At 47.0% G+C, this 12359-nt stretch overlaps 1 protein-coding gene across 1 annotated transcript; it reads left to right on the top strand.

Annotated features, from left to right (window-relative positions):
* Positions 1-5581: 5581 nt before the first annotated feature.
* Positions 5582-11091, top strand: PEBP1 (phosphatidylethanolamine binding protein 1). The gene is made up of 4 exons (XM_081113681.1): positions 5582-5874; positions 6989-7098; positions 7855-7955; positions 10366-11091. Exons 1-4 carry the CDS (start codon positions 5740-5742, stop codon positions 10581-10583), a joined length of 564 nt encoding a protein of 187 aa, XP_080969807.1. The 5' UTR covers positions 5582-5739; the 3' UTR covers positions 10584-11091.
* Positions 11092-12359: the final 1268 nt, after the last annotated feature.

Here is a 12359-nt window from a genome sequence, read left to right as displayed (position 1 = left end):
TGTCCTGCTGGACCACCTTCCGCATGAAGCTGGGGCTGGGAGGGAAGCTCTGGTACCGGGTGCCAGAGGGAAGCTGGTGCCGGCAGCTGGGGGAAGGAAGTCCTACTCTTGCATACATTTTGTGCATCGGCCTCTATTTTTTATATAATGGACATGTAATAACAGTACAGCTTCCCACATAGAGGTGCAGGCTGTGTAGAAAGCACACTTATGTGCTTTATTTAATGTTCACAATGATCATTTCAGGGGTGTTGGTAAACCCATTTTACAGAGAGGGAAACTGACGCTGAGGCTTAGGATAAGTCATATACTATATTAGTTCCCCATTGCTTCTGTTACAAATTACCTCAAACTTAGTGACCTAAAATCAACACAAATTTATTATTATTTTTTATTCTTCTACTAGAGCAGTGGTTCTCAACCTTCCTAACGCCGCGACCCTTTAATACAGTTCCTCATGTTGTGGTGACCCCCAACCATAAAATTATTCTCGTTGCTACTTCATAACTGTAATTTTGCTACTGTTATGAATGGTAATATAAATATCTGATATGCAGGATGTATTTTCATTGTTACAAATTGAACATAATTAAAGCATAGTGATTAATCACAAAAACAATATGTAATTATATATGTGTTTTCTGATGGTCTTAGGCCACCCCTGTGAAAGGGTCGTTCGACCCCCAAAGGGGTCGCGACCTACAGGTTGAGAACCCCTATACTAGAGGCTTGGTGCACAAATTCATGCATGGGTGGGATCCCTCAGTCTGGTCAGTGATCAGGGCCATTGGGGCTGCGAGAGGTTGGCCAGCAGGGGTGGGGCCACAGGAGGTTGGCTGTGGGGGCACACTGACCACCAGGGGAAAGCTCCTGCATTGAGCATCTGTCCCCTGGTGGTCAGTGCGCATCATAGCAACAGGTTGACTGGTCATTCTGTCACTTAGGCTTTTATATATATAGATTTTTTAATCCTCACTAGAGGATATTTTTCCATTGATTTTTAGAGAGAGTGGAAGAGAGAGGGAAAGACAGAGAGAAATACTGATGTGAGAGAAACACATCAATTGGTTGTCTCCTGCATACACCTGGACCAGGGCCCTGGCCAGAGTGGAGCCTGCAACCAAGGTATGTATGTGCCCTTGACCAGAATTGAACCCCAGAGCCTTCGGTCTGTACGCTGATGCTGAGCCTAACCAGCTAGGGCGACACAAATTTATCATCTTACACTTCTGGAGGCCAGAAGTCTGAAGTAGTCTCACTGGGCTAAAATCGAAGTGTCAGCAGATCTGCCAAAGAGTGGTCTTGGATTCAAAGCAGAGCACCGTAGCTGGTCCCCACTAGTTTCTCCCCACCAGTCAGATCTCAGAGGTGCATTCTCGGGGTTGCCATAGGGGGGTTAATCTGGTGATTTACCATGCGACACCTTCACTAGGGGAAAGCTTTCTGGAGGGCAGAGACCATTATTCCCAGCACTCCTCACTAGGGTGTGCTTAGGACTTTACATCTGGCCTTTGGAGCTAGGCAGGCTTTCACTCTTGCTTTGTCAAGCCTCAGTTTATTACGTATCTATAAAATGAGGGGAGGAGAACCAAGATGGCTGCATAGGTTAACGCCGGAGTTTGCTGCTTTGAACAACTACTTCAAAAGTGAAACTAAAAGACAGAACGGACATCACCCAAAACCACTGGAACGCTGGCTGAGTGGAAGTCCTACAACTAGGAGGAAAGAGAAACGCATACGGACACTCAGAGGAGGCGCAGTGCTGAAGTCAAATTCTGAGGTGCGGAGTGCGCGGAGCGGGCTGGCGGCGGAGGGCGTGGTTGGCGTTTTCAATCTGGAGGGAGTCGCAGACTCTGAGCTCCAGATCCGGGCGAGTCTTTAGGGACCCAGACTCAAACGGGAGAAGCGGGACTGTCTGACTTCGGTCAGAGCGAGTGCAGCTTTCTCTCCGAGGTTTGCAGCGGGTGCTGGGACTCAGAGAGGCAGAGCCCCTGGGGACAGGACTGAGAGCCGCCATCACTGCTCTCTCCGGCCCACCCTGTTGATCCTGTGCGACCCGCTCCGCCCAAGCCCTGCACACAGGCATTTGCCGGATAGCCTCAGGCAAAGGCTAGATTAGCACCTCCCTAGAGGACAGAAGTTCTCTCACTGCAGACACAGCTGATTCTCATAGCCACTTGGCCTGGAGGTCAAACCCTCCCTGGAATTAGCTACAACAATCAAGATTTAACTATAAAACCACGAACAAAGACCACTAGGGGGTGCACCAAGGAAGCATAACAAAATGCGGAGACAAAGAAACAGGACAAAATTGTCAATGGAAGATCTAGAGTTCAGAACCACACTTTTAAGGTCTCTCAAGAACTGTTTAGAAGCCGCCGATAAACTTAATGAGATCTGCAAGAAAACTAATGAGACCCTCGATGTTATATTGGGGAATCAACTAGAAATTAAGCATACACTGACTGAAATAAAGAATATTATACAGACTCCCGACAGCAGAACAGAGGAGCGCAAGAATCAAGTCAATGATTTGAAATGCGAGGAAGCAAAAAACACCCAACCGGAAAAGCAAAATGAAAAAAGAATCCAAAAATGCGAGGATAGTGTAAGGAGCCTCTGGGACAGCTTCAGGCGTACCAACATCCGAATTATAGGGGTGCCAGAAGATGAGAGAGAGCAAGATATTAAAAACCTATTTGAAGAAATAATGACAGAAAACTTCCCTCACCTGGTGAAAGAAATGGACTTACAGGTCCAAGAAGCGTGGAGAACCCCAAACAAAAGGAATCCAAAGAGGACCACACCAAGACACATCATAATTAAAATGCCAAGAGCAAAAGATAAAGAGAGAATCTTAAAAACAGCAAGAGAAAGAAACTCAGTTACCTACAAGGGAATACCCATACGACTGTCAGCTGATTTCTCAACAGAAACTTTGCAGGCCAGAAGGGAGTGGCAAGAAATATTCAAAGTGATGAATACCAAGAACCTACAACCAAGATTACTTTATCCAGCAAAGCTATCATTCAGAATTGAAGGTCAGATAAAGAGCTTCACAGATAAGGAAAAGCTAAAGGAGTTCATCACCACCAAATCAGGATTATATGAAATGCTGAAAGGTATCCTTTAAGAAAAGGTAAAGATACTAATTATGAACAACAAATATGCATCTATCAACAAGTGAATCTAAGAATCAAGTGAATAAATAATCTGATGAACAGAATGAACTGGTGATTATAATAGAATCAGGGACATAGAAAGGGAATGGACTGACTATTCTTGGGGGGGAAAGGGGTGTCGGAGATGCGGGAAGAGACTGGACAAAAATCGTGCACCTATGGATGAGGACAGTGGGTGGGGAGTGAGGGCGGAGGGTGGGGCGGGAACTGGGAGGAGGGGAGTTATGGGGGGAAAAAAGAGGAACAAATGTAATAATCTGAACAATAAAGATTTAATTAATAAAAAAAAAACAAAAAAAAAACAGAGCCAAATATCAACAGTAAAAAAAAAAAAAAAAAAAAAAGAAATTAAAGATGAAAACAAAAATAAAAAATAAAATATAAATAACTGCAAAAAAAAAATAAATAAATAAAATGAGGATACTAGCAGGGGATACTACATTGGGTTGGTGTGAGGGTGAAATGAAATGCTCAGTGTCAAGGCCTGGCACATGGTAATGGTCAGTAAGCGTTAGCCTTCTTCATTGGAGCACACTGACCTGCACACAGTAGGTGCTCAGTAAGTGGTAATTGTTGTCACTGGCACGTACATTCTGTAGGCGATGGTATGGTCGTTAGTGGAATGCACTTGGTAAACAGGAGTGGTCATTACTGGAGCATGCTGACCTGCACACAGGAGGCACCCAGTAAATATGGTTTGGTTGGTTCCAACCATTGTTTTAGTGGAAATACTAGTAGTTCCAGTTCTCTCTCCTCAGTGGAGACAGGGAAAGGTACGGGCACATCCAGATGGTCCCAATCACTCCCTGAGCAAGCCAGGAGAACACCACCACCTTCCCAGGGCAGGCGAGGGAGCTAAATGAAGCACATTAAGCACTTTGTACCCCATAGGCTCTCCATAAAGTGGCTCCCGCCTCTTACACATCCAATGAGCTTCTGTGCTTAGTCCCAGAGAGTGGTTCAAAGCAAGTTTTAAAACATCTCTTTCTGAGCATATTCTATGAATCTGCAACCATCGTTTCTGACCAAATAGTTGTTTTCTTTTTTAAACACAGAGCTTGTAGGACGGCATCTGTTGCCCCATTTAATGAAAGCTGTTTAAAATAAACAGTGAGAGGAAAGGTGTTCTGCTTCCTCCAACTGCTGCAACATAAGGAGGTTGCGGTTGACCTTGGAGTAACAGGCAAAATAGCCTTTTTCTGAATGTGATATTTTAACAAACAAACAACAACACACACACACACAACACGAAGCTTTGAACCTAACACTGACCATATGTTTTTAAAAGTCACTTATTTTCATATAATGATGATACTACCAGGTATCAAGTGTGGCAGGCACCATTTTAAGTACTAGGGGTAAGACCAGTGAACACGAGAGTCTATACTCAGGTGGGCAGTGGTGTGTTTCAGATGATAAGTTTGTAATTCCGAATGCTCTGAATATTAGGAAAGAGAAAGGACAGAACGGGGGTGGACACAGGGAGCAGCACCTCCCAGTCTTGAGGGGTGGGAGAAGGTGGAGGTGATCTTCGAGATGAGTAAAGGCGAGTGGGTTATTATAAGAGTAAAACCAGGACTGAAGGAAAAGGGGAATGAGGGGCAAAGTGTTCCAGGGAGAGGGAACGGCATGTGCAAAGTCCCAGAGGTAGAAAGACAAATCCGAGAAAAGAATCCGGGGGAGGTGAGAGAAATCTACAGGCGTCTGGGTTTCAGCTGAGGCAAAGGGGAGCCATGGAGGACTTTCTGAAATGGGAGGGATGAGGTGTAGATGAGCCTGACCTACATCCGAGCGAGGTGAACGGCTAGAAAGGAACACTGGAGGCAGCGGCAGGGAGCGCACCCCAGTCGTTATGGGGAGGGAGGTGGATGGAGGGACGTGGACAAGCGGACCCATTGGAAGGGCATTAAAGCAGCTCTGGTAGAGGGAGAGCCACGGGTCAGCAAAGTAGGGATTAAAAAGGTTTAAAAATATCACTTCCCCGGAATTTTGTTTGGACCAAGTTGGAGGGGGTTGAGAATCCAATACAACGTATTTGCTCATAGAGAAAAATACTCAAAAGTTCGCTCACGCCCTACCACCAGGAGGTTGCCAAAACAAGCGCGCATGCGCGAGATTACCGCGGGGCTCGGGGCAGTCCGGCTGGTTTTAGGCCAGGCCTTACGTTTCTGAATTTAGAAGGTCATGCAAAAAGGTTAAAAAAAAAGGAAAAAAGATCAATGGTAGCTCAATTACATTTCTTGAAGCAACTATCCCGCAAGCCGAGCCATAGCTCCGGGGAAATCGGGGACGGCGGGTTGCAGATTCCCTTCGGGCAAAAAGAAGGGCGAAGCCGGCGGCGGACCCGAGTGCGAGACGCCCCGCGCCACCAATCAGAGAGCCGGGCGGAGGCGGGGGGGGGGGGGTGGGGGGGGGCGCGGGCGGCGGCTCCTGCGCATGCGCCCCCTGCAGCGGGCTCCCGCGGTCTCCGGCCTGTTTGGGAACCGCTTCCAGTCGGTGCTGTTGGCCTGCGCCCGGTTCCCCCGCGTCTCCCCGCTAGTCCCCGCTCGGCCGCGTGATGCCGGTGGACCTCAGCCAGTGGTCCGGGCCCTTGAGCCTGCAGGAGGTGGACGAGAGCCCGAAGCACCCGCTGCAGGTCAAATACTCCGGGGCGGAGGTCGACGAGCTGGGCAAAGTGCTCACGCCCACCCAGGTACCCGAGGGCGCGGGAGGCGGCTGCCCGGCACCCGGAGGCCGGCGGGCCGTTGGGGCGGGGACCGGGCGGAGGTGGGGCGGACCTTGCAGCTGAGGGCAGGGGGTCGGGCGCCCACGCTGCAGGCCCGCGGTTGCCCGGGGCAAGGGAAGTCCGCAGCTGGCGGCGGGGCGCGGCCTGCGGGAGCCATTGCTCCGCTTTCCCGGGACTTCTAGGCACAGGCCGGGTCTTGGCCTGCAAACGGCCGGGACTGCGGGGGGCGGGGCGGGGAGGCGGCCAGGCCCCGAAACGAGTCGGGCTTGGTCGCCCCCGCGTCCCCGGAGCCTCCCCTCGGGCCTGGGGATTTTAGGTCTCGTTTTGGGGAGCAGAGGCCCCACCCGAGGACACAGGACGCTTATGTAACTGGTGATCGTCAGTGCCCAGCGCGGCCTCCTTTGTGTTAGCGGATCGTGACCTGCAGCTGGAAGTCTCGAGGGCAACGGGCCTTGTTTTACTGTTTGGCCTCTGACTGCCCTCGATCGAGGCGGGACCAGGTCCTGGCGCCTGGAAGTGGAGAAACCAGAAAACCCGCGTGCCAAGGCCCTGGCGAGTTGTTAGTCACCAAGCTCTGGGGCCTTGGTGTGAATGAATACAGCTGCTATCGATGGCACCTGATTGTGTTGAAGTATGAAGTGCTCATCTCGCAGCCTACCCTTCCCCCGACTCACTCTCCACGTCTGGCCACCTCGGTTTTCTCCTTTTCTGTGCAGACTTTTAAATGTCCAGTTAATTCAGGCTTCACGTTAGCAGGCCCAGGTAACCTCCTGGTCGCCAAATCTGGAGACCCCGTCATTTCAGACAGCCTAAGGTGGTTGTTAAAAGAGGACCCTGTCAGCACCAGGGTTGAAATCCCGATCCCAAGTCTTTCTGTTAATAATGTGCCAGGTTACCAGCCTTGTATTGCTGTTGGGGCTAAAGTAAATAATGTAAAGAGTATATTAAACTTCAGCTCCTGGCGCTTAGTAGAGTCAATACACTGTAGCTCTTATTAATAATCTACTCTGTTGGGAATTTGATGGTTGGTTACTTTAGCATTTCTGACTTCTTTTAACTCCAAGCTGGTCCCTTCCTACAGGTGAAGAACCGGCCCACTGGTATTTCATGGGATGGCCTTGATTCAAGTAAACTCTACACCCTGGTCCTGACAGACCCAGACGCTCCAAGCAGAAAGGACCCCAAATTTAGGCAAGTTGGGGAACTGCGGGTCATCCACATAGGAGCTGGTGCTTCTCGCCCGGTGTCAGCCCCTGGCTGGACGGTGCTGTGCTAGTGGCTTGGGAGGTGCACATCCGTGCCTAAGCCAGAGTGTGCGCCTCCAGCCCCTCCCTCCCCAGAGAGGAGACCAGGAACTACAGCTGAGAGCCACATCTGCCTGCGGCCTGCCTTTGTACAGCCCCCCTGAGCTAAGAATGGCTTTTACATTTTTTTTGGTAATTGGGGGAAAATTGAAGAAAGAAGAATACTTTGTGACATCTGAAAATGAAGTGAACTTCACCTTTCAGTGCCCATTAGTAAAGGCTTATTGGAGCACGGCCACGATAACTTATTTAAATCTTGTCTGTGGCTGCTTTCATGCTATCGCCAGAAAGTTGTGTTGTTGTGAACGAGACAGTGTGAACTGCAAAGCCAAAACATTTACTGTCTGGTCTTTACAGAAAGTTTGCTGCTCTAGGCCAGCGGCCGCCAACCTTTCGGGCCTCACGGACCGGACCGCCGGTGGTCTGTGGGCCACCGGTTGGCGGCCGCTGCTCTAGACAGTCTCCGGGAGGGAGGTGCTGGGTCATCTCTTCTGCAGACACATGAGGTTTGCGATGGCCAAGAAGGCAGGACTGTCCAGTTGACGCTGCATCCTGGCATGGAACGTGGGCTTCACGCACGTTTGTCGGCGCAGTGAGTGCGTGCTGACTTCCCCTGTGTTGATGGTCCTGTATTCTCTCATAGGGAATGGCACCATTTCCTGGTGGTCAACATGAAGGGCAACGACATCAGCAGTGGCACCGTCCTCTCTGATTATGTGGGCTCTGGGCCTCCCAAGGGCACAGGTCAGTAAAGGCTGTTTTTAGGGGGTTGAGGGAGGGGAGCCTGGGTGCACATTAGGATTGGCCTGAAAGGGCTGCTGCCGATTGTAGTCTGATTCTTAGAGCTTTATTCTTTTATTTATGAGAGCTCTTACCTTAGTGGAGGCTTCAGGCAGTGCAGTTTGCTTCCAAGGCAGTAGAGTCAGATGGCTGGAACCTTGGGTTCTGGTTAGTAAACAGGGAAGTCTGTGAGAAGATACTAAAGAAGTCGTGTTGCAGGATGCTTGAAACGGCTTCCTACGGGGGTTGTATACGGACTGAACACAGATAAACCATTTAAGTTCTATTTTCAACTTTGGCCCTGTGGGATCTTTGAGCTTTTAGTTCCCATAAAAAGTCTCAGAAATGATCATAGTTTCCAAATTAATTATTAAAAATTGGCTCCTTTATCTCTATAATTTCCCTTTTCTCTTGAAAATCGAGTGTGGTATCTTGAAAACTCTCCGCCCCTCTCATGCATTCATAAAAGGACGGTAAAGGTACATCTTTCTCAGGGATCTATTAAGTTCTCTAGGGCAGTTATAAAATTAGGCAGTTAATTATGGTAAGTACACACATGAGAATAAAGCAGTTCTCTCAAGTAGGGAGTTCTGTTCTCATTAACAAAAAAAGCCTCAGTAACTCACACTTTTCCCTTTTGCTTTTGTTCATATTCTTTTAGTAAGGTGTAACTTACATACAATAAAGCCACAGATTGTAAGAGTTTAGACAACGGGTATTGATGAATGCACCTTTTCCAGTTAACTTTTCCCAGAGCTAACCCTGTTCTGACACCGTTCTCCACCGATTACTTTTGTATTCATATAAATGATATGCAGGATGCATTTGTTTTGAGTGATTGGTCTCTCACTGGAGATCATGTTTGAGATTCATCCATGTCACTGTTTGTATCAGTAATTTGTTCCTCTTTATTGCTAAATGGTATTCCATTGTGAATATGCCAGTTTGTGCAGCCATTCTCCTGTGGGCTGTTTTTAGAGTTTGGATATTATAAATAAAGCTGCTGTATACATTCTTGTCATTGGTGGGCATAGGTGTCCAGGAGAAGAATTGTCGGGTCATAGAAATTGCCTAAAGTTCTCCAAAGTGATGGAAATTTTTTACACTCTAATCAGCAGTATATGAAAGTTTCAGAAGATCCATATAAGATTCATTTAGATCCCTATCAAAATTCATCTATGTTGTAGCATGAGACAGGATTTCCTCCTTTTTTAAGGCTGAATAATATTCTATTGTATATTTATACCATGTTGTGTTTATCCATTCATCCGCCAATGGATATTTGGGTTATTTTCAACCTCTTGAATATTGCGAATAGTGCCGCAGTAAACATGGGTGTACAAGTTTCTAAATAGCTTTTCTTTCATAAAGCAACTCATGGCACCTGCTTGAGTGCAGTCCCTAATTGGAGCTCGTAGAAAGCTGCAAGGTTCATAGGGTGCTTGCTGGCTTGCTTTCGAACATGCATTGCTGCTTAGTTGGTTAAAGTGAACTGAGCCATTTCTTTTAAAGCAGGTCTCTTGTCTTCCAAGGAAGTCAGTTTTGGAGGTAGAAAGGTGATGTTCTCCTTTAGCCGGTGCAGGTATAATTGTGGTATGATGAGCCAGTGATTTGCTGTGCCCTTCCTCCATTTCTCAGGTATTTTTTAGCATCTCCTGCCTGCCAGGCACTGAAGTCAGATAGGTTCTACGGCAGCGGTTCTCAACCTGTGGGTCGTGACCTCTTTGGGGGTCGAACGACCCTTTCACAGGGGTCGCCTAAGACCATCGGAAAACACATATATAATTACATATTGTTTATACTAGCAAAGTTACAGATATGAAGTAGCAACGAAAATAATTTTATGGTTGGGGGTCACCACAACATGAGGAACTGTATTAAAGGGTTGCGGCATTAGGAAGGTTGAGAACCACTGTTCTAGGGAGATGATGGTTAATAAGACAAACACCGTAGCTTTATGGGGCTCTCTTTTCAATGAGATGGTTAAATTAACAAGTAAGCATTTTAGATAGCCATGCTACTGTGACAGAAGTAAAATAGGCATCCTCATGGGAGTGGTGGGAAATGGCTGGTGACCAGCTCCTATTGGAGATGGGCGGGAATCCTGGAGTGGATGAATGAGGAGCAAAGAGCAGTAGGAGGGCCAAACCCTGTCCGTCTAAGAGGCTGTAATGCAGGGTGTGGCCTGTGTACCACTTGCAGTGCAGTGTCACTGGGTGCGTTTCAGCAGGTGAGTGACCCGACTCGTTCCACCTCTCTGGGTCCTCAGCATCTTTGCAGGTGGGGTGGTCTGGGTCCCTCCAAGCTATGAAAGAGGAAGGTGCCGCCGCCAGCTGCCTGCTGTCTGTGTCTCCCCTCCTGCCCCTCCCTCCAGGCCTTCACCGCTACGTCTGGCTGGTTTACGAGCAGGCCAAGCCGCTGAAGTGTGACGAGCCCGTTCTCAGCAACCGATCTGGAGACAACCGTGGCAAATTCAAGGTGGCATCTTTCCGCAAAAAGTACGACCTCGGGCCCCCAGTGGCTGGAACGTGTTACCAGGCGGAATGGGATGACTATGTGCCCAAGCTCTATGAGCAGCTGGCTGGGAAGTAGGGGAAAGCCAGGAGACAGACATGGCCCCGGGGCCCCAAGCAGTGTTCTCAAGTTCAGTGATGCATGTTGATTTCTCCTCTTGCCTGTTCCCACTCTCACAGGCGAGGCCTGAGCAGATAGAGCTGTAGGGTGTCTTTTCCTTCTACCTGTCCTTCATAACTGTACAGGGCCACACACCCTGGATTTATGTTTTGATCAGATTTGAACTCCATTTTGGGGGCTATTTTGGTACTGTGATGTGGTCATCAGATTGTTAATATAAGAAGAACAACCCAGAATTTAAAGGCGTAGCCTCTGAGGAGCAGCCCTGGAAAAGCAATCGGAGCGTCCCTTTCCTGCTGAGCCGCAGGGCTGGGTGAGGGGCGACCTGAAACCCATTAGTCGGCCTGTTCAATGTATCGCTCTTCCTTGGTGTAATGAAAGCCAGTTTGGAGTTGCTAAATGTTGTGTTAATTCTGCTTTTTGCTTACAGTTGAATAAAAATAAAAACATTGTGTGGACAAACTGAGCCTCCGGATATTTTGCCCTTTTGGATATGGGGTTTCAGAAATGTGGGAAGTCAAGAGACTACCTGGAAGGGTGAATATTCCTTTCACTGACCAGCTGAAATGACTGGGACTTGATTCAGGGACCCACACATGCCATTAAACTACAGCAGGAAGAGCCATTCATTTAAATTTGAGGGTTTGTTTGTGTTTTTTTTTTTAAATCACAAAACTTTAGCCAAGTCTCTTTGCCCAAAAAGCACCTTTGCTTTTTGTAAGTGGTCCCCCATGGTGTAGTTGTGTGCAGACACCATAACAGTTGGCTAAGAAATAGCCTACACTCTCTTTGTGTTGACTTATATTCCATATAGAATCAATATCGAAAGGGGGTGGGGGCAGGGGTGAATTGATCACTCACAACAGTTGATGTACCAAGAGAAAGGTCCACATCACTGACCTGGTCTGTGATGGGGACAGGGTCCTGGCTTAGGCCTGGCAGGCACTAAGCCAGGCTGGGCTTTATGCTCCTTTTCGCTGCTGTACTTTTCTGGAAAATTGTTGGAAATGTTGCCTCTTGTAATCTCTGGGGGCAGATAAGGTAGAGAGTAATTTTTTTTACTTTAGGGGTTTAAAATAATATTTTATAAAACAAAAGTTGTAAAGAAACTACCTTGTTGACCTTAAAAATAAATGTGAAAAGTAATGCACCTGTAAGACAAGGCAATGTAGGAAGAAAATACGTTTCCTCTTTCTGTCTCAACTGCAGAACTGGTTTTCTTTCAGAAGGAAATGTAACAGTGTATTTACATATTTATCCTTAAAAAATTAGAGTCTTGCTATACAAACTGGTATACATAGTTTTGCTGTCTTTCCCCAACTAATGTACTTTCATGCATTTTATATTCAGTAAATAGGTCAGCACAATTCATGTCTTTTTGAATAAATACTCTATTTTATGGATGTTTCATAATTACTCCAATTCCCAACTGTGATTAGATTATTTCTGGTTATTTGCTATTATAAACTGCTTCAATACACCTATTTTATGTATATAAAATGCTTTTTCAAGTAATTTAGTGGAAAAATTCTTAGTATTGAAATATTTCAAAGACCATATACATTGTCATTGCTGATACTGACAAACCACCCTCCAAAAATCTCATACTGATTATATTCCTGTTAATGGTATAGGAAAGTAACTTTTTCCATACCATTACCAATTTTCTCAAACTTTAAACATTTGACAATTTGGTATTTATGTATATTTAAAATCATTTACTGTTTCTCTAAA

This window comes from Myotis nattereri, assembly GCF_964212035.1.
Source record: "Myotis nattereri genome assembly, chromosome: 19".
Taxonomy (NCBI): domain Eukaryota; kingdom Metazoa; phylum Chordata; class Mammalia; order Chiroptera; family Vespertilionidae; genus Myotis; species Myotis nattereri.
This window is presented reverse-complemented; position numbering and strand designations above follow the sequence as displayed.

Excerpts from the sequence above, each read along its gene's own strand:
- PEBP1 (XM_081113681.1), top strand. The coding sequence starts at position 5,740 with ATGCCGGTGGACCTCAGCCAGTGGTCCGGGCCCTTGAGCCTGCAGGAG. Across the intron at positions 5,875-6,988 it reads AAGTGCTCACGCCCACCCAG|GTGAAGAACCGGCCCACTGG; the intron begins GTACCCGAGGGC and ends CCCTTCCTACAG. Across the intron at positions 7,956-10,365 it reads TGGGCCTCCCAAGGGCACAG|GCCTTCACCGCTACGTCTGG; the intron begins GTCAGTAAAGGC and ends CCCTCCCTCCAG.